This window comes from Pyrgilauda ruficollis, unplaced genomic scaffold (genome assembly GCF_017590135.1).
Source record: "Pyrgilauda ruficollis isolate IOZ18807 unplaced genomic scaffold, ASM1759013v1 scaffold4, whole genome shotgun sequence".
Taxonomy (NCBI): domain Eukaryota; kingdom Metazoa; phylum Chordata; class Aves; order Passeriformes; family Passeridae; genus Pyrgilauda; species Pyrgilauda ruficollis.
The window spans coordinates 9,023,004-9,048,807 of NW_024525489.1; the positions used below are offsets into that span (position 1 = coordinate 9,023,004).

General features: G+C 49.2%; 1 protein-coding gene across 1 annotated transcript; it reads right to left on the reverse strand.

Moving 5' to 3' along the window:
• Positions 1 to 8,691: 8,691 nt before the first annotated feature.
• On the reverse strand, positions 8,692 to 24,988 carry FOSL2 (FOS like 2, AP-1 transcription factor subunit). Its single transcript, XM_041476997.1, has 4 exons — positions 24,858 to 24,988; positions 18,661 to 18,915; positions 14,843 to 14,950; positions 8,692 to 13,368 (listed from the first exon to the last, which is right to left on the reverse strand). Exons 1-4 carry the CDS (start codon positions 24,954 to 24,956, stop codon positions 12,859 to 12,861), a joined length of 972 nt encoding a protein of 323 aa, XP_041332931.1. The 5' UTR covers positions 24,957 to 24,988; the 3' UTR covers positions 8,692 to 12,858.
• Positions 24,989 to 25,804: the final 816 nt, after the last annotated feature.

A 25,804-nucleotide genomic window follows, 5' to 3' on the forward strand; every position in this document is an offset into this window, starting at 1 on the left:
CGTCCCAGTCTGCTTTCCAATTATAGCATTGCAGAGCTGCCACTGTGTTTAATTGTCTGCGTTTTATAAACACTAAATGGCCTTGGCTGACGCCCGAGTTAATGATCCCCTCCAGAAGCGACTTTGGCCGGCCGGCTCCCAGCTGGGCCCTCACCACGCCCACCAGAAAGGTTCAATTAAGAAAAGATGGGAGAGGATAAAAACAAAGAAACACGACTTAAAAGATGATGATGCACCTGAGGAAATGACACATCTCCCCTCCTGTCTGCCAGCGAGCCATGATGCCGCTGCTGAGTTGGGTTTTCCTGAAGCAGAGGTGCCCTCTGCTCCTCAAACCCACCTGGCAGCTGTGGCCAGAACCAGCTGCCCACACCTCAGCACCCTTTCTCAAACACCCCAGTGACCGCCTCAGTCAGGGTCCAACAACGGCAGAAGCCTGTAGCAGGATGAACAGATCAGTTCACCTACTGCATCAAACCTACTTCTTTCCTCCAGGTTTTCCCCTCGCTTAATATTAGCAAAGGGAAAAAACCCAACAGAGCTCACCTCAAAAATGCAAACAGAATGAAAACCCCCAGAGTAAACAGCCAAGGCTTTTATGTTAATGCAAGAGTCATTGACAGCATCAAAACAAAGGGAAAATCGCTGGGTCAAATTTGCAAATGATGTAAATAAGCCTGTTGAGTTTCAGTGAGGAGCTGAAACAGACTGCCATACACTATGTATATAGGTATATGTGTATATAGGTATATCTGCTGCCATCATTGCCCTCTGTATCCCAACTCAGTGGCACAATGGACACTGGAAGGGGAGCAGATGATACTTCAGTAGGATTTGTACATATCACTGCTAAAGCTCAGCATTTCCATTTTAAAAAGAAAGGAAAAAAAAAAAAAAAAAAAAACCCAAACAGGGCGAGTGCACAGCTGCAAGGCGGCTTGGGTAATTGTGCAATGCTGGGAACTCTTAGGTAGTTAATAATTATACTCAACCTTCGGTCTAGTTCCTAACAACACCCCTAGGCGTGTCGCTCTTACAGAATAAGGGCACACGCCCTGCTGTGTCTCCTTGCTTAACAGGAACACAAAGTACAGTAGTAGGAGGTGTTTCCTTGAACTCTGAACAATTGGACATTTAAGGATTAATTACTGTTAAGGAGCTTTGGACTGGCAAACACACTAACTCAGCTCTTGGCTGCGTCTCCCAGCCAAGTTCTCTCAGTCATCCTAATTAGACATTCTGATACCATCTTTAATTATATGATCTCACATGCTATTTTTTTTTTTCTTCTTTTTCTTCTTCTTTTTTTCTTCTTCTTCTTACCCTGAACCCTGTCTCCTGCAGCACGCCGAGCAGGCAGAGCACAGAGGGGTGAATTGGTGGTGAGGAAGGCGCCGGGCTGGGAATCACTCCTCTCCAATTCTCTTGGTGCAGCAGCAAGACCATGCACTGTTGGGACCCGAGGCGATCGGGACCCGAGCTCCCCACGCTGCTGAAAACACCCCAGGTCTTTCACAAGAGAGAGGAAAGCAGTGAGCCTGCCGCAGCTCCCTCGCTGCTGTGGGCAAGACGGGACCTATACTGTATTTGTTAGTATTGACTGCAGCCTGGCTGGAATAATCCTGGGCCGAGCGATATCCCGCACCAGCCGCAGAGAGTGCATGTGTGTGCGCATGTAGATACACACGTTTGCTCTCCTGTACACACCTTGATCTTATTGAAACAACAGGAGGAGCATATTGCACGTTATTAATGTTTTTCACCTTTGTAAACATTGCATTTCTGGGGCGCTGCTCCTGCGCCCCAACATGCAGCACCCAGTGGCGCTGTGGGCCTTGCACCCTCCCATCCTGCTTTGACCCAGGGCCTGCCAAAAGCTGCTGAAGCTGCTTTGCATTCAAGCTGATCCTGTTGGACTGCAACATCCTTCCTAGGAATGGGTCTGGCTGCATCCGAGAGTCAGTAACAGCCATCACCTTTTTTCTGCGTGCTGCCATTCTGTGCCCGTGCTCCGGCAGCCCCCCTTCCCCAGCGGCAAGGAGGGAAGTTTTGGGCTGCGTGCTTTCAACTGAAACGCTGCTCTGCTGAGCTGGAAACTCGGTATCCCCTGAGGTCAGCCGAGGTTCACTAAGCTGGGGAACTCCTTAAATGGTATCGTCTGAAAAGCCGTCGCCCTTTGTTTTCGCAAGCAGCACAGGGAGAGATGGGTGACCGTTTCCCAAATCCTGGGTTCCCAGCCTTGTGTGAATGTGGGGGCAAAGAGGCAGCTGCTCCCTGCTCTTCCCAGCGGCAGCCTGCTCCCTGGAAATAGCTCCAAGACCCAGCCCTGCCGCTAGCGGCCAGAGGAACTGGTTGGCCCCAGCCGGGAGGGCGCGCAGCTCCCGTGCTCGCCCCGTGCTCCTGGGGCTGGAGAGCCTGGCACACCTGATCCAGGCAGGGCCTGTGCCCTGCCCCTCCGTCCTGCTGGGGTCCGGGCTAGCCTGTGGGCATAAGCAACCACTGAGCGCTTCATCACCTCTTCCAAAATCAGGGGGGAGGAAAGGAGGCCCTGACTGTCCCACAGGCAGGCAGCAGTACCCCACACAGGGAGGAGCCCTCTCCTCCCGGCTCCTAGGCGTTCCTTGCTGATTCAGAGTCAACATAATGGGGCTGAGATGGCGCCATTGATCCTGCTGGGCAGGCGGAGCCGCTACATGGTAGGGATTAGTAATGGCTTTCTTCCCCCATGGCACTGGGTCACGGCATTTAGCCCTTTGTACAGCCCCACAGTAGAAACAGTCTGCCTCCCTCCCTGCCACCAGAAACGTGTCTATGGAGCTGCCACTGGTCCTGGGGAACAGAGAAATGGCAAAAGCTGCACAAAAAAATTAAGAATTGTAGCCATGTGACAAAATAAAACCAGAATTGGAACCAGTCGCCAGGTGTGGGGGATAGACCTACCCTACTAAGGCAGCCAGCCATACTATGAGGAGGTCCTTCCTTCAGTCCTCTAGGACAGGCAGCCCTGTGCAATCAGGGGTCTCCTCCAGCCAGGTGCATCTTGGAGGACCTTGAGTAGCCAAGACTGTCACTGTACAGTACCTGCTCTGTGCCACCACAGGACAACCTTGCTCCTTGTAGCTGCCCGGGAACAGCCAGGCCACAGGTGAATACAGCTCTAGCAAACCCCTCACCTCCACCAGGATAACAAGAGCGGGGGGAGGAAGATCATCACTCCAGGATGAGCACCCATCCCAGCTGCAGGTGCTGACAGAAGAGGACACCCGAGGTCAAGGGAAACACCTGAAGCTGATGTTTTGAAGGCATCACTCTACTTTCCTATTCCCTCCCTTTTACCACAGGCAGTGTCACAGGCAGATCTTCATTTCCTCAGCTGCCAGAAGCAGAGAATGTAATTAGATACCAGTATGGCCTCAGAACAGTGCTCAGAGCAGAGATTTAATCTCAGTCCTTGTGGCTCACAAGCACGGTGTTCAATCGGAGGCTACAAAAGGCAGCCAACATCTCCCATCACCCCCGTGACCTGTGGCAGCCAAGGAGGAGTGAAGGGTTGCAGCCTCTCAAGTCAGCATCAGCCTAGAACAAAGGCTGTGGCAACCAGTTCCTGAGGCATGGGACTGTGGTGCAGCTCACTGCTGGCCCTGATGGCCTGCCCAAAGCTCTGGTTTGAGGGGTCAGAGCAGGGCTGTGCCTCACTAGACCATAGAGCAATCTTGGATGTGAACGACTCATGAGCTCACCTTTCCCCTAGATTATTCATGGGCCTCTGGCATGTGGGCCTTTAAAGCCCACAGGCTGGTGTCTGTTGCTCTACTCTCATTAACATGAAACAAAGAGTTTCAAAACTAAATGAAGTACATTTCAGAGCGGTAATATGATATAAACAACTCAAACAGGAATTAGTGAATTAGAGCACCCAGTGTTTGAATAGCTCGAGCTACCCAAAAGAAAAGAACTGACCTATTTCCTCCCTTTGCCCAAAGTCAGCATCTCCTGCTGTGGTGGCTCTCATCAGTAATCACCAGCAGGAGTGCGTGTCATCATTAGGAGCCACTGGTGAATTTCCCTGAGCCTGGGAGCCCGACCAGGATTACAGAAATGGGGTGGGGGGCCAGAGGGAACTTTTTGCTCAGTAAATGGATTGTGCCTGACCCACGAGTTCACCTAGGATCATCAGCTGTAGATTCTTATTTACCTTTCCAGGGAACTTGAAAAACTACTTTTGTCTGAGAGGGGAAAAACTGTAGGAGAGCCTGCAAAAGGCAGATAGGCAACAGTTCCTGGCACTGCCTGTGGACTTGCAGAGAGTCATTTGTGGGATGCAGGATCTAGATCACAGCCATGTAAGGCCTGTCTCCCTCTCTTCCCCCACGCTAGTCTGTGGAATGGAGCGTGCAAAATTAAAAAGGAAATCTGACACTCGCACTGCAACAAGCTGAACAGTTTACATTCTTGTCTGCCATGATAGCCTCCTCCCAGCTTAGTCTTTATCTGTTTGACCTTGCACAGCCAGCATCAAAAGGCTGATATTTAGTACAGTGGAATTCTGGGGTTCAGATGAGATAGCACTGTGAGGGGGAAAGAAATATGCTCACAATATGTTCCTTGAGGACTATGTAGAATGAAAAGCAGAAACACAGAATGATTGAGTTTGGAAGGGATCAGAGGAGAGTGTCCAGTCCTCCCTTTTGGTCAAGCAGGATCAGTTACAGCAGATTGCTGAGAGCCATGTCCAGTCTAGTTTTGAATGTCTCCAAGGATGGAGACTCCACAAACTTCACTGGTCAGCCTATGCCAGTGTTTGACCACCTTCACAGCAGAAGTTACTTTCATGTCCTCTGTTACCAGTTGTGACCATTGCCTCTCATCCTGTCACTTGGCACTACTGGGAAGAGTGTGATTGCATCTCCTTTTCTCCCTACCCCCATCAGGTATTGACACACTTTGGTAAGATCCTCCCTTAGCCTTCTTTTCTTCATAGCCAAATATTCCTAGCTGTCTTGGCCTCTCCTCTCAGCCTTGTCCTGTCTTCACCAAGGAATATCCTCCTGAGGTGTACTGGATCTCACTACACTGGAACACACATGAAAACCTTTCATTTAAACCTCAGCCCTATGAGAGGGTGCCAGCAACTTCCACCCATCTGATAATCCATCTTCACTGTTCATTGTCCTGACACTGGCCAGGCACTGCTGAATGAGGCCCTCACTAGTGGCATGTGAGACTGAGCTGAAAACACTTGGTATGATATGAAATTTCAGGACATAGAGACATCAGCAGAACAGGACCATATAGTGTAGTGGTTTGGTTTTGTTGTTTGTTTTTTTTTTAATGCATCATTTTTTCCACTTTGGGGTATCTGATGCAATAACCGTGTCACCGTTTTTCTCTGTCACGTCCTTCCCACATGGCAGTGGAAACATTACTTCAAACCAGTATTCTGGATGCCCTCCTTTCCCCCACACTCCCACTCCAGCTCTGCTTGCCATTAAGCTTTCTTCAGACTTAACACATGCTTATTCTTTCCATTGGCTGCAGAATTTCTGCTGTGTTCCTGTAGCTGCTCCTGCAGGTTCTAGATAAAATTTTTAAAGGGGAAAAAAGAAAAAAAAATCACCAAAAGCCTTCATCTGACTTGAGATCCTCTGGCATGATATATTCAGGCAACTACTCTCGGCTTTCTCTTGCCACAAAAGCTCTGTTCCAGGTGGGGTCTCCACTCCATGTAAGAAGACCAGGCTACCCGCACATGCTGCTTGGAGAGAGAAGCCAGTGCTTTGGTCAAAAAGAAATATGACCACAAGGAGAACTCCAGAGATGAGTCACATTCTGGGAAGGGGAAAGGCAAGAGTACAGGGAGCCTCCTTTCATTCTTGTATGCACTGAAGACATCATTGGGATGTATGCTGATCCTGATGGAAGAGTTTTTCATGCAGATGTCCCTCACAACTTTTCCTGCAAAAGAAATGGGTGATCTCTCTTCCAGTACAACTCTCCCTACCCTGTGGTAAGATATAGATCACTCCCTCTCATCACAGGGTTAGGGCATTGCAGGGCAGAGGGAGGATGAGCCTGTTTCAGAAGGAGGGGAAATTCCCTATGTAAAGTGATCTAAACCAAGATGAGGATGTTGGGAAAAACATAATTTCCATGTCAAGGTGGTAGAATTTGGCCTCCCACAGCTAGAAGACTGGTAGAAAAGAGTTTGCTCTGCTGTGCAATTTCATCCTTCAAAACCAAGTTGCAGTAACTGCTGTGGCCATTCCGGGGTCCACAGCTATAAATTATCAAAGGCAGTCACAGCCAGCCACTGCTGGGAGAAAATCAGGTGGGAGGCCAGGCCTCACAAGCAGCATTTGCAGTCAAGCAACATTAGGCCTTTCTGAAGGGCACTGTCAGCAAACAGGAGCTTAGGGAGCAAGAGCACATCCTCCTGTTAGTCTTTTTTTGGGAAGCGGCAGAGGAGGAGGAGGTCTGGTCTGCAAAGGAGCTGGTCTGACAGAATCGAGGCTGGATGCCTCTGTGCAGCAGCGTAATGGGAAAGCCCTTGGAGAGGCAGGAAATCCTGGAAGCACTCCCGTTGGAGAAGGCTTGTATGCAGTAGATCAAATGGGGACTCCCCCATGCCCGAGGCCCAGTGCAGATAGATATTAAGAGATGATGCTCCTTTGGCATATTTGCTTGTAGTTGCCATGCCCGCCCCCCGCCCCCCAAATATCTGCTTTTTCCTTTAGCCATACCAGGACAAGAGCATTTAGAAAAAGCTTCCCATAGGCTCTCCCTCACCCCTCTGTCATCCTTGACCCTGCAGAGAACCCTAAGGCTGGGTCCTGCTCTAAAGCTCAAACCCTCCTACGCTGATTTCATGTCAACTTTCCTACAGTATGGATTCCTGAGAGCTGAGCTCATTTCACACAGGCATGTGCATGTATTCCCTCTTCTGGTGACTGATACCTCCAGCATTCCCTGTAACTTCACAAATAGTTTCCATACACTTCATAACTTAGTCCAACATCTCTCATCTCCTTCCCCATAGTACAGTGAGAACACAGGGGTTTAAAAAAAAAAAAAAAAAACCAAAAAAAACCAAAGTGATAAAGAGGGTAAAAAACCAAGGGACAGGGACCAGCAGGAAACCAGAGCAGACATTACTCCTAAGGAAGTCCATGAGTAAGGAGAAGCTTGGTCTGGTGCCAGCTTGGCAGGCCATGATTCATCTATCTCCTCCCCGCTGATGTTTAATTTTGAACTTGAATACGACATCCTCCACTCCTAACCTGATGTATTTGAGTTCCTTCCACTCCAGAGGCTGAAGCTTTCCCTAGGCATGCAAGGGAATTCCATCTTAGCCTCCTCCTTGCTGCCAGTGAAGCAACCACGCTCCCCACCCCAAGTTTTCAGAGCAGAAGCTTTGACTCGTTCTAGTTGAGATTTAAAACAAACAAACAACAAAAAAAAGTCAGCACACATTTTTTACCTCTATCCCTTTCCTTTTTGAAGCTAAGATGAAAGGACTAGTGCTTTATTTGCTATTTAGCCCAGGTGGGCTGCTCTGCTAGCCTCTGCCCCATCTGCCATTGTTGCAGGTAACAGCTGTCGGGATTGCAGCTGCTCTTGTGAAAGAAGCCTTGACCTGTGCTGCAAAGAGGCACCTGGCAACGCTGAACCCATTTGTTCACAGTGAAGGAACATGCGAGCTTTTAATTGTTCATGGCAAAGGGAGCTTTTTAATGACTTCAATTAACAGAGAGAACTCCAGTTAGTTCTTGCTATACAAAAGTGTCCACAATGTCATTAAAACGAGATTTACAAGTGTCATAACTCTCAGCAGCATAGTCAACAATACAGCCAATCATTACAACTGAGCACCAAAAGAGAAGGGGGGAACATCATACCACTGAGGAATTGGATGAGAAGAAAGGAGTATGGGGGGAGAAGGTGCAGAGGAAAAAAGAAAAGTCATTTTTTCTTTTCAGTCTAGATTGATTTTATTCTACAAAATGCTACTCAGTTAAAATTGTAAAAGCAAAACCATTTTAATATGTTCTTTCTTTTGTAGCAGCAAGCTTTCTCTAAACAAGCTTTTTGTTTTAGTGCAAATACTGTAGGCCTGTAATTCAGTAAAATAACAAGAACAGAAAAGAGACAACACCAGAGAGAATGCCTCAGGGCTGAAATTCCCCAGGACTGCAAGAACAACATCAAGACCACTACGAGCAAAGAAAGGTCCCACTTCAGCAGTCATCTTTAAGAACCTCTGTGGCAGAAACTATTTCACTGCAGACAGACAGTAAAAAAGAAAACCCATGATCTAAAACTTTTGAGGAAGAAAGATAATGGTGCCCCCAAACCTTCAACAATCCTCATGGTCACCTATTAGTCACTGAGACTTCATTTCACTACTGACACCTGCTTCACAGCAGCAAAAGGTTACTGATGCTTTCCATCTGTCCCATGTGAGTGGAATCACAACCAGGCCCTTTCTGTATCTGAGGATCTTAAAGCAGACTTTAGTGACACTAGTAACTTATCTCTCTAATAAAGATGCACTATCCCTTACTGATGTTACTTTGAACTACACAGTATATCAAGATATATACAACAGTTTATCCTCTCACTGAGCAAAAACAATTGGATACTTATTTCCTACACATTTTAATATGGTTTTAACATCAAGTAACCACAAACAAGAAAGTGGAATAACCCTTTAATCATACAGGATAGGAGGGGAACAATTAAGTAAAACAGGATTGGGTTTTATTATTATCTTGTACTCTGAGATTTGTCCTGAACTCCACCTACTGTTCACAGAGGAATGATAATGCATCTTTAAAAACATATCTCTTTTTACATTTTATACAGACAACAACAAAACTCAGATTACTTTATTTAAGGAATCAAAAAAAAAAATTATTAGCCTAAAAAAAAAAAAGAAGATTGTAGAATTTTTAATGCTTTCTTTATTATATCCAAGTCTTGAACAGAAAAACAAAAGATGTAAACATGATAAATAAATAAGAAATAAATGTGTATTGTTCCCCCCACCTCTTAAAATGTTTGACTTGGCCTTCCTAACGAAAATGATCTTGTGTCATGATAATAAGGTTTCTTACATTTCAGAAGTCTGTTTTAAAATGAAAAAAAGCAACAACCAAAAGGGGAAAAAAAAAAAAAAGCAACAACCAAACACCAGGAATGTGATTTGGGTGGATGTTAAATTAATGGCGGGCAGATCTGCTGGAGCAGGCACAAGACGGCTGCCTGCCAATAAATAAGAAGAGACCAGGGAGAAGGGAGGTGTCTTAGGTTTGTTTTCATTTTTTTTTTCTTTTCATTTAGGATGAAGGCCAGGTGGATCCTACATACAGTAAGCAGCAAAATTAAAGGTTCAGATGAACTAAATAGATCATTTAAATAATAATTATAAAAACACAACAGAGAGCTACTGTCCCCAGCATGTTGGTCCCAAATCCCATCACACCACAAGTGGATTGAGACTTACCCAGTCTCCACATCTATAAGAAAGGAATATATGAAGGCAATGCCACAACTGGGAAAGGAGAAGGAGGAATGAGGGCAAAATTGGAATGGCAAACTTCACTTAGAAGCTGAATGTTTCCTTCAATGCAGCTGTTACTACTCCTCCCAGTTTGGCACTGATGAATTTAGGATGTTAGGAGAGGCTTTGTTGGGACAGTCATCAGGGGACTGACCCACTACCAGCTGAAATTCCCTGGGCCTTTTTCTATTGACTTCAACAACCCTGTCAGCACTAGGTACAACAGCTCCCACATCCCCATTACATGCAGAACATGGAGACACTACATTTAGGAATCAGCAGGGAAGGTACTCTGGAAAATAACATTTTGGGCATGGGAAGGACAATCAGTTTCCAAAGAGCACATTAGAAAACATTAAAAGACATAGGGCCAGACCAAAATGGGAGTAAAGTTGTACCTGCCTGCCAGAAACTAAACAAAAGTAAGGCTGATCCACAAAACACAAAAGGCTGGAGACCAGCAATCCCAACACAGACATTCTTTGAGGGACTTGAGGGAGAAAACAGACAGGCACAAGGTATCTGGGGCTTTTTCCAAACAGTAGAAAATAATCCTCTTTTTTGAGGAGTTTCACTTGGCTCCTGCCAGTATCACAGGTCAGGAAAGGGAAGCATCTTGTTCTGTCTCTGAGCAGGTCAATGACCAGGCAGGAGGGCAGTGGACAAGGACCAGCTGCAGCTCCTTTTGGCAATGATTCAGTGACCAGAAGCAAAGGTAGATTTTTGTTGTTTCACCAGTTAGATCTGCAGAGACACTTGACTACTTGAAATCCCTGCAAGGGGTGGATGTTCCTGATCTGACAGGAGACAGCAATCCTGGTCAGCTAGCCTCAAAAGTAGCTGCATCATTTTAAAACTTGCCCACCACTGACCCAGAACATGTCAGTGCTGTTCCCGTCAAAAATGTGTGAAGTGACATGCAGAGATGTTTTATTAACAGTTTTAGATTCTCAGTCCAGAGTGGCCCAAACAAGCATTTGGCAAAATGGAAACAGAGAAGCTGCAGTTTCACCTAAAGTGGTATCATCTATGTAAAACCCTACAAAAAGTGGATCCTTTGTGCTAACTATGGGAAATTTAAGATCTACTTTATTAGAAAGGAAGTTTTCATGTACATGTAAGGACAGTACAACTCCTTTACTAATTTTGCTTACTGTGTGAGCTCTATTTGAAACCTCTAGCACCAATATCAAAATGGAAGTGTTTAAGCAATATAGAAAAAGCCTGAATCCAATCAGCTTTATGAAGCAAAAGGATCCCGCACATACTTCTGGCAGGTTTGGTAAATACTTGGGTTAAAAATAATAGTTATAATAAAAAAGCCAAAGTCCACCTTTAGAGCCAGAATAGTGTCCCATTGAATGGATTCAAGGAATGGGCAGTGGCCAGAGTTTGAGGGAAGTTAGCCCTGCTGAGTAAAGTTCCAGTTCCACAAGACTGAAACCTATTAATTCCCAGTGGAGTTGCTGGGGACTGCAGCAGTTTTGCATCTCATATGACTAGCCCTATAATTGTATGTTGCATTTCTCCAGGTCCAGCCTGAACAAGAAACACCACAGTTTCAGCTGATTAAAAAAAAAATTATATATATATATATCTGTGTGTATGTATAAAAGAAAAAAACAAACTCACACCAAAATAAATAGCTGTCACCACAGCTTCAATAGGCAGGACCAAAGAGCTATCTCCTAAGTGGTTTAGCTGGCAAGCTGGGCAATCCTACTGTGCACAGGATCATGGTTTGCCAGTGCTTTGACATCAACAGGAATTGAGCTTGGCTCCATGTGGAAATAGATTACACACATTACTGTTTTCAGTAGTGAACATGAGCACTGTGCCCTCTCTGAGCACTTAGTAGTAGCAGTCAAGCCCACAGGCTAGAGAAGGACTCTAGACTAGGGAAAGAGCCCTTTGGTTTGATCTTTGTCTTCAGGCCAATCAACCCACAACAAAAGATCAATCTGCAAAGAAAATGTAAAGAAAAACCAGAGGCCAAAAGACCAAGGTGCAAATAATGCTAATCGATTTTCTTCAGCTGTCAATCTGTCATTTGCCAGAGCTCGTCAGAAGCTATGTTTTAGTTCAAACAGGTCAAAACTTTATTCATGCCATTCCTGCCTGGTCAGGAGCTGGGGCCTTGTGGCCTGTGCTGTGCTGGTAGATAGGTACTGCTTTGTTTCCCAACAATGAAAAAATCAGCAAGGGTACAGCCAGTTAATTTCACTGTCTCAGCTGCTGCCAGTCTCCATCCAAGATTTATAGGCATGTGGTGCCACCTCTTTTTTTTGTACCATGTTCTGCAAATATGGCCAAGGGGAGGGGAAGATTTACTAACAGGAAGAGATCAGCCTCTGAGTCAGGAGCCCTGATGGGAAGGAAGATGCAATACTCCCTAGACAGCAGGCAGCCCAGGAAAAGTAAACAACAAGCAGCAGACTTGATATCCAGCAAACTAGGGCAAAACCCTGCCAGTGACCGGTAAGTGCCAGCCCAGCAGCTTTTCTGATGCTACTCTGGCCCTGAGATACTAACTTGGTTTTTCGAGGAGCCCAAGGGGATAAATATATCCACATTTTTAAAAAAAAGGCTTCCACATGAGACTTCTGCTGTCTCTGTGCCTCAGGCTAGAGACTACAAGCTCTGCCCTTGCTGCTGAGCTCTTGGGCTCCTCTTGGTCCCCCTTATCTCCTGGTCCTCCCAGCTGTCATCCTCCTGTCTGGGCAACCCTACGTGTTTCCCACAGCTATTCCCAAGAGGAAAGATCCTAATTAGACTTTAGAGTTCAGAGCAACTGAGTGAAATGTAATGGGATTGACAACATGGGAAATTATATGCAAAGAGAGAGAGAGAGAGAGAGAGAGACAGAGAGAGCACGCAAGAGAGAAGTTGTAAGATCAACTAACCAGAAGGATTTAAGCACAGAGCACAACCAATCAAGTCAATCCACAAAGGAAAGGGACGACTAGCAACTGTCTGCAGCTCGCCTTCAGTCCTGGCCAGGAGCGCTCCCCAGGTCCACTACGGCCACAAAGAGGTTTCCACAGGCAGTCCCTACAGAGCAGACATCACCCTCTGCAAACAACCCTGGCGTGTCAGTCCCACCCTTGCCGTTTCCTGCCTCCAGGGAGCTGGCGTTGGTCCTCACTCTCCTTCCTGGAGCTGTAGCACTTCCCCATCCTTGTTCTTGCTGCCCTTGTGCTTGAACGATCCTGTGCCTGTCTCTAATCCCACGGAGGGGGCTCCCCCCATGGTGCTGTGGGGGATGTAACACACTGGCAAAATGGGGGGCCGCAGGGGGATTACAACGCCAGCAAGGTGGGAGAGTTCAAGGAATCTGAGGACTGGTCCCCACTGCTGCTGCTCCTCCGGTGAGCTTTGGAGCAGGACTCAGAAGGGGAGAGAGGAGACTCCTGATCCAACACGTTAGGGTAGGTGAACACCAAATTGGAAGAGCCAGGAGTGATGGCTGGTGTTGAGGTCACCACAATGGGAGTGTTGAGTGCCTCCTCCCCATAAAAACCTCCAGCAATGCTGATGGGCTTAATGACAGACCTCTGGGCTTTGTCAAGGACCAAAGAGGAAGACGGGATCTCTTCCTCCACAGGCTCCTGCTTCACCACCACCGCTCCACTTGCTCCAGTCCGAATGCTCTGGAGGCTGCTGGATGGTGGGCTACGACGTTCCTCGGGGCTGATTTTGCACACAGGGCTGTGAGCCACCAGCATAAACTCCAGCTTCTCCTTCTCCTTCTGGAGCTCAGCGATCTCCTTTTGCAGCACTGACTTCTCCTCCTCCAGTACTTCAGTTTCCTGCAGACAAAAGGGGAATAAATAAATAAAATAGCAAAGGCTCTGGAACTACTCCTCACCTAGAACAGGGCCACCAAGTCCAGATCCCATCTGGCACAGGCAGATACACCCCAGACTCTTCATGAGCCAAGCAGACACCAGATCATTGCCAGTCAAGCATCTTGTTCTTCACGTGCCTATTTGTAGGCTATTCCCAAACATCACCAATCTAAGTGTTATAAAGAACCTTGTGAACTTGCCTTAATTTTCTGATGGCTAGTTTTTGCACCTCTGTCTTGGCCTACAACTTCAGTCTTCTCCCTTGCTCTATATCTGACAGACACTTTAGCAGAGGATCCAAAACTCCTCCCATTGTTTTTTCATGTTAGGCTAGTAATATTCTTTTCACTTTGACAGAGGTAGTGTATAGCAGTCTCTCAACTGTTTCCATTTTATTTCTGTAGTGCATATTTCAGATTAGGTCTGACACTTGTCTAACTCTTGCCCAAAGGACCAACACTGGATCACCCCCTGATGCATCCTATGATTAATACATTTATCCTTCCCGTGGTCTCATCACGCAGATGGATCACAGTCAGTCTGGGAGCAGTTAGTACCTTCTCATGCAAGGAGCTCGTAGCTTCACAAAACTCACACTCGGCCCTTCAGGATATGACTTCCCATTTTGCACACTCCTCTCACTTCTATCACTTTAGTCATGACATTTCCCCTCCACTGAAAATACCTCCTAATTTGAGGCAGCAGCACATTTCACAGGTGTGCTTTCACTGCTGCTGTGCTTGTTAACAAGACCATTGGATAAAACCAGGCTGGTTCTTGACCAGAAGCACTGGAGCCTTTCCTTCAGCTTATTTCACACACAACCCAATCTTGTCTTCTCTTCAACCAGTACCTTACCCACCCCTTGGTTCTTATGCTCAGCTCTACCTTCTCCAGCTTTACTAATTATTACTCGTACAGCATCAGAGCACACATCTCTGTGGTGCTTCCTTTTTGAAGGAAGTCAGTTACTACCCCACCTCCAAAGGAGGAGTAAGCCTAAAGGGTATATCTCTGACAGGTACCCATAACATCTCCCTTGTTTTCTACAGCTTTCAGGTGATCCTACCTCTTCAGTGTTTTTGTCCTTAAAACCTGCCTTTGAGGCACACAGTGCCTTTCCACTTATGAAAGGTGACCAGAGTCAGGGAGACTTGTGCTAGTTGAGAGGAAGGGAAGCTAGAAGGGAAGAGACCTTCTACGACATTTTGGGCACTCAGCAAAGAGAATTTTAGGGTCCTAAACTCCAGGGCCAAGTCCCCCTCATCAGCAGCTGTTGAGGTAGGAGCAGTACCCTTGGGCAGCCTTGGATGAGGAAGGCAGAGTGTGTTTGAAGCATCTTCCTCGAACACGCTGGTGGAGGAACAACAATGCCCTTGGAGCTGGTTGGAAAGGGTGGACGACAAGGAAGGAGAAATGCATGCAGGGCACGTACCGCCTGGAGTTTCTCTGTTAGCTCTCGACGCCTGTTACGACACTTAGCAGCTGCCAGCTTGTTCCTCTCTCTCCGGATCCTTCGCTTCTCTTCTTCCTCAGGCGACAGCTGTGGGCAAGTGCCAAGAAAATCCAATCAGATCTGAGCAAAGCATTCCTTTAAGTTTGTGAGGATTTAAACCACAATGCAAAGGAAAAAAGCCTGATCCAGCAGGATGCTGAGCACTCCCCCTCGTCACTGATGTCAGCAGAAGATGAAAGCACACAGTATCTCTGCCTGCACCAGGTCTTAGCAGAAGGGAGAGGAGAAGGAGCAGAGCACAGGGAGAAGATTGTGTAAGAGGACAGTGAATCTGCACCAAGGCCAAACAGATAAAAGATGCTCTGATTGTTTCACAACTTGGGTGGTACGTTAAGCAAAACCAGAGCAAGATGTTGTAAGTGCCTCTTTCTTGAAAGAAAATATCTGCTGCTTCCCACACAAAAATAGTTGTTCTCTTGAAGGTCGGGATGGTGTACAGGGGGAGACAGGGAAATCAGCAGAGCTCCCATGAAGTCCATGAAGCAACAATGATTTATACCACCCAAAAATCTGACCTCAGATTTTTGAGCACTCAGCGAGATAACACACTGCTTCTTGCATCAGCAGGCAAGGTTCCAGTGATATCAAGGGCTTCCTGAGGCCAGCTGACATCCTCACTGATGTAAATCAGGAGCAATTCCATAGGAACCCATCCAGCTACACTCTTGCGAAACCAGAGGAAGCGAGCTCCCAAGACCTGGTCAAAGCTATGCCTAGTTTTGGGGGTCTGAGACAGGTTTTACAAACCCCAGCAGCAGCAGATAGGTTTGTGCCACGGCCTAAGCCAAGGAGCAGTACAGCAGGGCACAGAGCAGGTGGACACGACTCTGCTCTTCACTGTGGCACCCAGCGTGCAGGAGCCGTGCAGACAGCCCAGTGAGCGGATACAACAGGATCCATGCAGACAGAGCAGCACGGGGATCCGGCAGGATCCATGCAGACAGAGCAGCACGGGGATCCGGCAGGATCCACGCAGACAGAGCAGCACGGGGATCCGGCAGGATCCACGCAGACAGAGCAGCACGGGGATCCAGGGCACGTGCCCAGCCCTTCACTCCAACCTTGTGCCCTAGGCTTCAGCCTCACCCAGTCTGTGTGTGCTGCAGGGACTCTGGCCTGGTGACTGTAAATGAAAGCAAAACCCTGACACCTGGCAAAGCCCATGTCAGATCTCACAGAGTGCCTGCACAGAATGGTAAGAAACACCTCTTCAGAGAAGCCCCAGTTTTAATATTGTCACGGACTGTCAATATCACAAATGAGCCATTCACGGTTTTACTATCTTTTCTTTTTAGTGTTAGTTTTACTCCAACTTCAGCCTAGTTTATTTTGGCTTGCTCTATCTCCCTAATGTTGATGTTTGCAGTTTCAGTAAGTTAACTTCAGCCTCTGGGCATTCAGCTCACTCATTTCTGCTTTTTTCAGGATCTGATCTGTGCCTGTGATTTCACCTGCATGTAACACGAGCCCCTGGATGCTCACTGAGCAACACAAGCAATTCTAGAACAGCAGGACACAGAATTTAGGCCCAAAATCTTTTTCCATCAGTAGCTCATGATGTCCATCCTAGGGTGGGGGTCTACCTCTATTCTTCTGGGCAGCGTATTTCCCCCAGTAAGGAGCCCCTGCAGGCACTGCTCTCCCTGCTACAGCTCTGCCCACTCTCTTCCCACCTCATACGAGTGCAGGGTAAAAATGTATTTGCACACAAGTATCTACAGTATGGCAAAGCACTGAGCATGCACACAGAAGCTATGCTGACTTGGGGCCCCTGAATAGAGTTTTTGAGAGCCTTTTTGTGCTTTGGAAGCACAGACCTCATTGAAATATGTCTGGAGTAAAATTTCTGCTCCAAAGGCCTTCAGTAATTTAAAAATTATCTGTTTCAAAGACTGCTTTGCAAAAATTGCAGAGACAGGGCAGAAGCCCCTAATCTGGATGTTCTTAACATTTTACCAGGTCTAAAAAGGAATATTCCATCAGTGGTTGCTGGATTTGTTTGAAAGTGGTTGGATTTGGCACTCTTTGTGCCCCTGCTGTACGCGTTATTCGTAGCTTGTCCAAGCCCAATACGTGCATTCACTGTTGGGAACGTTCATCAAAACAGGCTCTTTTCATAAAGTGTTACACAAGGTTTTCCAAAAAGGCACTCCGATGAGGCGTTCAAAGCACCAGCCGTGGAAGCCTGAGCCAAAGGGCCACAGTAAAGAGCCCGGGTACTGCCTTAGCACGTGTCTAATCAAAAGGACTTGGCTTTGAATGACCCACAATGAACGGCTTGCAAACAAGCCACAGGCCAGGAATTGCTTGGCAGGCATCCTTCAGCAAATAACTCTGAACAACAAATAAAGCAGAGAATATGGTGATCTCTTCACGGCCAATTTGTGAACACAGAGGCAGCATTTGTCAAACAAATTAGTTGTTGCTAATTATTCCTCCAGCTCTGTGAGACTTTCTTTGCCTTTGGACACCAGCCCTGCATGCAGGGAACAGGGAAGTAGCTCCAGCTGGTGGAAAAGGCTGGCACGTACCCGAACCACCACAGCTACTCCATCCTTCCTCCCAAAAATGGGTCCTCACTGCAGCCCCACACAGAGGTACTGCTAAACTCTATCTTTAACCTCTTGGGTCTAAACCAGATAGCAACTCCACACAAAATAATTGGACTGTGAATCAAAACAGATGACGTAGAAGTAAAAGTAGGGCTGGTGAGTCTTATTAGAAACAGACCTCACGCAACAGCATGCGCTCGTGTCTGGAGGGTGCACAGCGTGTCTCACTGCACTGCTCTGCAGCAACCCACACAAATGCTGCTTGGGAACAACTTGGGGAGATCGAGTTCAGTCAGATCTAGTTTTTTTGTTAAAAGAGAAATCAGCCTAGCACTGTGCATAGTTGTTCACCAGACAGCCCTGGAGAAGGCTGATTCTTACTAAGAGGAGAACAACAGTGCTGATTTCCAGAAGATAAGATGCCTGCATATAGTCCACCAGATCCAGGGTTCCAGTTTGATAATCCCATTAGGAGGTTGAGCACAGGGCAGCAGTGGTACAAGCCACCTCATGCCAGTTAGAAAACAACCTCTGGGTTTGGAGCAGAAAAATCTCTTATGGGATCCCCACCAAACTGCTGCAAAAAGATCAAGCAATTACAGTTTTATAGTGGGAAGGTGGGTTTAGACCCCAGTCCTCCAGAAGGCTCTTCATACTAGAGTTGAGGTGCTCTAGGGAAGCTGTTCCTCCCTGCATGCTGCAGGCTGCTACTAGGGGTATCACACAAATGAAGACTGGAGCAGTGCTAGCAGCTACAGAGCTGACAGAAAACACTAGCTGATGTAATTTGGTGTCAGATTTGTAAAGGACCTAACATGAAAGCTGCTCTGCTTTCTTGGAGGTTTCCTTCTGCCTAGAGTGGCAGAGACACTCAAACTGAAACCCAGGGCTCAACTTCAGAGTTTCACCTGCTTTTGAAACCAAGCCGCAATGCGGGCTGGTGGTGTGAAGTGTTGGATAAAGGCTGGGTAAATCTCACCATATGATGAGGAGGCAGCAATAAAAGTCACCCTCCAGCTTACACCCTACGCCACCCTAAGAAGCCCCAGCACGTGAACAGCACCAGGGATGGACCTCAGTGCTCCCCTGTGGTGCTGGGAGATCTCATGGTGGGGGGTGAGGGGGGGAAAATCTCTGTACATCTGTTTTCAAGGCACTCCCAGCTGCTCTCCCCACTGCAGTTACCTGCTCATCTCTCCGTCTCCGTCCCACTGTAGTCCCGATGGTTTTGATGACGCCGGGACGCTGGAGAGCCGTGTGTCCGGCCACTGAGGACAGCGGGGGCAGCGGGTGGCTGTAGGGGTGTGAACGCGAGTAAGGGCTCGACATGGAGGTGATGACGGTGGGCTGGACCATCCACTGCAGGTCTTGGCTGGTTGTGATGGCGTTGATCGTAGGGATAAAAGCACTGCCTGATCCTGGCATATCTACTCGAAATTTCTAGGAAGAAAGACAAAGGAGAAGAGGGACAGAGAGCAGAGAAGAAACCGTCAATGAGAGCAGAACATAAGTGGTTATTCCAAAACCAGCTAGGCCCTCAGGAGTGGCACCAGTGAGGATCAAAGCGGCACCTGAAGCAAGAACACCAGTAGCTGGTGCTGCTGCCCCTGCCTGCCACAGCCCTGAGGAAGGCACTGGGCTCAGGCACTTCCCCTCCAGAGCAGCCCTGCCCTCTCCCAACCCCTTTCCTCTTCCCCCACACAGTTCCCCAGCACACCCTAACCAAACCTTCCCTCCCAGGCACCCTCCCCACTGCTGCCACCTCCTGCCAGTGCCCACCACTCCTTCCGGCATGGAGCAAAAGGGGAATTAAGGAGTTTCTAGAGAAACACTTCTCTTCGAGCCCAAAGAAAAGGAAGAGAAACTTCAGTTCTGAAATGCCATTACCAAGCAGAGCAAATTTTCCTTTCACCAAAGGATAGCCCTGAAATTTGGGCTTGGTCCACATAGGGCTTGGTATGGCAAGAATAGCAGTCTGCTTCTCCTTCAGTAGCTCTGTGCTCACTGAGAAACCCAGCCCTGAGATGGTTACGTGCGAGGATATGTATTTTAATAGCAGCCTATAAAGTAGGTCTTAGGACTCAGATCGGACAAGTTCCCTGCAGCTCTCTGCACTGTCTAGACAAAACAAGGCAGCAGTAAAACCAAGGCAGCAGGTAATGATCGCCTCCAAAATACATGTACACCTTCTTTCAGACAGAGCTAAATCCATCTGGATAATATGCTGGCACTAAATTGCAAGGAAAACAATCGCTTGTCCCCGGGGGGTGAAGCAGGAGAGAAAGAATGTTTTTGTCTATGCTGAGCTCCTTCAGGAGGCTTTCAATGGTTAGACTGGAATTAACTCGCAGACAGGCCTTGCTCCAGCAATCACTGAGCAAGGGACAGGGCTTGTAGGACCCACAGCTGTCACCAACACAGGTCTGTAAGCCTTGAAATGACTCTATGAAAAATGCACATTCTTGGGTCAACAACCTAGCTTTCCAGAGAAGCGAGAGCCCTTGCATCAGCCTGACCTCAGCTCAGGTAAGCGTCCCAGATAAGGGACACCAACACAGATTTCCTTTTCAGGGTGTGCCTAGTCAAGCACCTTAAGAGCTTTGTTAAACCAAGGCTACTGCAAATAGTATTTCACATGCTGATAGCTACAGCACTTCAGGCCAGCATTAGCGAGCTGCCAACATCTGTGAAGACCAGGAGAGCCAGTCTGAATACTGAGAGCTGCTGACTTACACCTCTGAACAGCTCAAAATCGAGCAAGGAAGGATGAGAGAAGGAAGGAGTGAGTCAAGTTAAGCAGGCGGGGAAATTACACAGAGAGAATGACACTGGTACTAAGACCTTGGCAAAACCCCCAACAGCACCTCAGAGATTCACTTGGAGCTTGAGTCCAACACAGCCTCAGCTCATCTCACATTTCAGAGTCCATGTCACCTCCCTCAATTAGTTAAAGAGGCTCCAAGCCACAAACTGTCAACGCTGCATGAGAATTTATGGGTGCAAATCCCCTCCTTTGCTCTGCATGGTGTAGGCTGTGACCACACGGTACAGAAGAGGATGCATTGGTGCCTCCATAACCAGAACACAAGAGGACCTCAACCTCACAGAAGGGAGGAAGTGTGAGACCAGTTGAACCACGAGCTCAACTCAAGGGATGTGAGCCCTACTTCCAGATCAACAAGTGGGTTCTACCATGACCATTACCTATCTGTGCCACCACCCTCCCTTTCATATCCAAAAACCAGAGAAGAAAGGTCCTGTCTTCCCTGCAGGGACACTACAAAGCTATGACTGCAAAACATCCACAGAGCTTCTGGTGCTTTGCCATAGGGACACCACTGGCATTCCAGTGCTAACCTTTGCCTACAACACCCAATAACATGCTAAAAACTCCCAATAGAGATTGTGAAAGTCAGTTCCACCACTAAATCAACCACATAAAAAATCAGCATCTGACAAAAATCAGGCTTCTAGTATCGACCAAGCAAATACTCAATTTCTAATCACACCTGTATTCAACCTAGGACCCTTCTATAACACTAATAGAGGTCTCCTGGACAGCAAATGGGAGTTGTTCAGTTCAGGCACATTCCTCTGCAGCTCCACAATTGCTTGCTCGCAGACCTGGGGGGAAGAGATCAGTACCTCTCTGTGCCATGCCCCATCTCTGTCACCAACTTCCCTTCTAATAACTCAAAATATTTTAGAAATAAAAAAAAAAATCCTGCAAACCTGTATTCTGTACTTTCCAATGGCAGTATTTTTCCTGGATAACTAATTAAGGGACACACTGCTGTGGCAGGCTGAGTCTTCAGAGACAGTGTGCTCAGTCTAACACCAGGTTTTACAAGCATTGCTTCCTGACTGATCAGGCTTTCCCCACATACCTCGCTTTTCTTGCTAGGACGCTGCACCAGATCAGCTCTGCTGTGCCAAAATGCTGCTGGGCACCACATTCTGCCCAGTGGCCATCAGCTCTAACCCCTGGGATGCTGCTGGCTGCAGTGGCAGGTCCTGAATTCCCTGTCACCTCCCCTGCACAGCTCCTTTGAGCACCAGCTTCCTCACATAGAAGTGCCAGAACTTTCCCCCCAAACTACAGCCCCATCTTTGCTCTCCTCATCCCTCTTCCTCTCAGACAGCTTCAATGCCCCTGCCAGCCTGACAGCACTTCCCACCCTCACCCACCTCCCCACTTCTCTTTCCAGACCCCCTCCTGCCTTTTCCTCTCTCAGGACATGCACAGCTCTCCTCTCCTGACCCATGAGAGGCTCCTGGAAGCAGCTCTCCGCCAGCTTTCAGTTCTTCCTCTCTACAAGGAATTCAGTGCTCTACAGAAAGATGAGGCGATAGGCAGATTGCAGGGCTACACACGCAGCACGCGCTCAGCCACGAACCCACCGCTCTCCTCCTGACCCAAGCAAACGCAGATGAAGGTATCATTAAAAAACCCCAACAACTAAACAGCAAACAGAAAGAGTCCTGTTATCAAGTGTGCCAAGGACTGAGGTCAGTCTCTGCTCTGCCTTAAAAATATGGGGTTGGATGAGAGCCTTCTCAGATCCACAGTCAGGGGAGGCTCCAGCGAGTCCTGCCACAAGCAGGAACAGACTACGTTAGCAGCTCACAACTTAGCAGCACAGACAGCACGGGGACATTTCAAGCTTTGGCTTTGTGTTTCCTTTCTCCACCTTAAGGTTTCTATAAAGCACCCCACTGTGTTCTTTGGTCCACTCTGGACCTTCACTGACATCTGTAACTAAGTGCTGAGCAGCACTAGAAACCAGTCGAGAAATCGGTATAATGGCTGGGGACGAAAAAAAAGAAACCCAACAACAAAGCGACTGAGAAAAATCCTAGAGCATCTTGAACATTACTCAGTTATCAAATATAGGGCATATGTGATAGATCTTACAATAAATACAAGACCCTTGATGGCTCTCCTATGTTGAACATCTCCTCGAAGGAAAACTGGACATAATGCTGTAATAGGGGAAGCTTGACCACTCGGAAAGAGTACACAAACTCTTCCCATTAAAGTTTATGTTTACCACATGGCAAGTCAGTGATTAGGAAAATAGCACGACATGCAACTTAAAAGAAAAATGTTCCAGTGCTCTGCTGTATGGGAAAAAATAATTAAAAAGCATCAAAGTTTTGGCTCAGAGACACAGTTTCCACTTAAACATGTGACTGATGCATCTTTTCTTGCTTTTGGGGAAAAAAAAAAAAAAAGAATACAATAAAGAAAAAATTTCAGCAATGCATATTTTCTGTAGTGATAAAACTGCAGATCTCCATAGACCAGAATCAGCAGAACAGTCCAACTGCTACGGTAAAGGCAACACTTACATTTGATCCTAATCTACAACATCTGTAAGGATCAAGGGAAAGACAGAGCACAAGGCCTTGAGAAATCTCCCGGATTCTTAAAGAAAACATTTATATTCTCACTAAGCCAACGTCCTGCTCAAAGCCCTGTTTCAGATAGTAACCCTGGAAACTGGGCTCTGATCCCCGTATCAGACGACACGCACACCAGCTGCCTGGGGAAGACGTGGAGCCCCAGAAAAGGGGGAAAACCCAGTTATTGCACAGACTGTGACAGCTCAGATGTGAAGCAGTGACGGAGTTTCTCGACCTCCTGCAGCAAGTGCTTGAATCCAGAGCAGCTGTTAAATCACAGCAGGAAAGGGAGAGTGAGAATTTGCAGTTTGCCGGGCGTTTCCAGCTTCTCGGCCCCCTTTCCCGCTCCCCCACCCTGTCCCATCGTTTACTGTAAAGCAGGGAATAAGCTTTATCAGAGCTAGAATCCCTGGAAACCCCAGTCCGCAGCCCGCAGAGGGCACCAGCGAGATGCGTTTGGAGCAGGCGGGGAGCGGCAGCGAGTCATTTCTGGTAAAACTTCTTTAATGTGAGGAATGTCACGGGCTGGTACGGCTGGCAGAGTTTAAGACTGGACTTTTTTCCTTTTTAAATTTATCTTTTAATTATCCTATGACTCCTTGATGCGAAGGCTACACTGTGCTCACACTGCCAGTTCGCCCATACAAGCCACACAAGAAATAATATTGTGAGAAAAAGGGTGAGAAGCCCAACTCTGAAAAGGCAAAAAAAGAGTGAAGCTGGGCCAGCTGATGTAAACAAGTTATGAAATAACCCAGGTTTGTATAACTGGCCCGATTGTGTAATGCCTTCCCCAGAAGTGGTAGATTTAGTCGATCTAGGCATATAAGTCATTTCGAAGTATTTTCTTAGGAAAATGAAAGGGGAAAAAACCCAAACCACAAGACTGGGCTTTCAGGTCCGTGAATTCACGCCGCTTCCACAGGAAATATTCCCCATTCTCGAAGCGCCGCCCGGTAGTGGGGCTTGAGTGGGGAGCGGGGCCGGGGAGCGCGGGGAACGCTCCGGCGAGCCCCAGGAAACTCCCGCTTGGAAAAAGGCACGGCCGGCCGGGGAGCGGCCGGCGGAACCAAGGAGCGGGCGGGCAGGGGGCTGAGCACAGCGGCACGCCGCCGGCCCCGGGGTGCCAGCGTGGGCCCCGTGGCAAAGGCAAAGACAGTGTCAGCGCCTCGGAAACAAAGTTTAACGGGGGAGAATAGGGCAGACAATCGCAGGCGCTGGAAAGACCTAGAGCCCACTTCCAGCCATCCCGCCGTGTTCCACAGCGGCTGCGACAGCTCCGTGAATAACTCGGGCGGCACCTCCCAAAGTCCCAGCGAAGCCGCCCAAAGTGCTGCGGGCGAGCCCCGGGCACCACCCGGGCAGGCGCGATGAACGTGGACAGCGAGAAGCTCCCAATGAGAACAAAAGCAGGAAGGAGGAAGAGTTCGGTGCGCCCCTATATTCGCGTTACCGACCTCGCAGAGAAGTCGCCCGTAGGAGCCCTTTGATTGCCGAGCGGGTCCCGGCCCGGCGCTGCGGCGGGTGCCCGGCGAACAGGCGGGGGCTCGACACCCGGCGACCCCGCTCCACCTGGGGCCGGGCCAGCGGAGACTGTCCGCCGGGCGCTCCCTCACCGCACGTCCCCGCTCGGGGCAGGCCGTGCCTCTCACAACACCCCCGGCCCGACAGGCGGGGAACTCCGGTCAGCGTCCCTCCGGACGCGTCGCGACACCCGCTCCGGGGCGGGCGGACAGGGAGGGAAGGAAAACGGCGGCGCCCCGCTAAGGGCGGCGGGACGGAGCGGCGGCTGCGGACAGCCCCGCGCCCCGGCACCGCCTGCGCCCCCGCGACCGGCGCCTCTCCGCCGGGCGCCCGTGCCTCCACCGCGGAGGAAGCGCCGGCCGCTCCCCGGGCGTGGCGGTGAACTCCCGTCCCGGGAGCGCTCGGAGCAGCCCCCGGAGGGACCGGAGGAGAGGGGCAGCGCCTGGCCCTACCTGCTGGGCTGCGCCGCTCGAGTAGGTCTCGGGGTGTCCCGGGGAGCCGCTGCTGCCTCTGGAGGAGGTGTCGAAGTTCCCGGGGTAGTCCTGGTACATGGTCCGAGGTCGGGCCGGGGGAGCCGCGTCCCCGCCTTCCCACACCGACACCCGCCGCTCCCTCGTCGTCTCCCCGCCCCCTTCTCCCTCCCGACCTCTTCGGCTTTTGCCTTTCGCCTCCCAGCGCTCGCCGCGGAGAGGGGAAAAAAATAATAAAAATGGCTTTGGAGACGAGGAAGAAAGCGGGGAGAAAAAGGTAAAAAAAAAAAAAAAAAATAAAAAAGGAAAAAAATTAAAAATAAAGAGATAACAAAAATAAAAACAACGATGATAAAAGTGGCTCAGTTGGCAGCCGAGCGCCTGCGGGACGGGACGGGACGGCAGGGCTCGGCGGCGCGGCGGGAGCAGAGCCGTGCGCGCAAGCGGGCGCTTGCCGATGTCCTCTCTCCGCGCTGCCCGGCGAAACTCGCCCCGCCGGCGGAGCGGCTCCGGGCCCGGGGGCTGCAGGCGGAGCGGATCTCCTCCGCCCCCCCAACCTCCTCCTCCACCACCACCACACACCGGCCGCCCCTTTTCCCCGCGCGGGGTGACTCAGCCGGGTCTTGCGCCCCGCGGCTCGGCGGCGCTGCGAGCGGGAGCTCCGCGCGCCCGCGGTGACTCAGAGCAATGGCATCGCCCCGGCCGCGCTCGCTTATTATCCGCCCGCCGCCGCCGCCGCACCATGTGCACTCGCACACGTCAAACCCGCGGCGCACCGGCCCCACCTTGGCAGCGCGGAGCCTCCCACCTGCCGCGGCGACGGGGGAGGCGGGACGGCCACGGGGGGACGGCTCCCGCCTCCGCAGCGCGGCGCCCTGTTCCCGGCAGGCCCCGCCTCCCCCCGCCCCGCTTGGTGCCGTCCGCTGTCG

Coding starts and splice junctions, on each gene's coding strand:
- FOSL2 (XM_041476997.1), bottom strand. CDS start 24,956: ATGTACCAGGACTACCCCGGGAACTTCGACACCTCCTCCAGAGGCAGC. Junction 18,916..24,857: donor CGAGCGGCGCAGCCCAGCAG/GTAGGGCCAGGC, acceptor CTTTCTTCCTAG/AAATTTCGAGTAGATATGCC. Junction 14,951..18,660: donor GGAGACGGAGAGATGAGCAG/GTAACTGCAGTG, acceptor ACTTGCCCACAG/CTGTCGCCTGAGGAAGAAGA.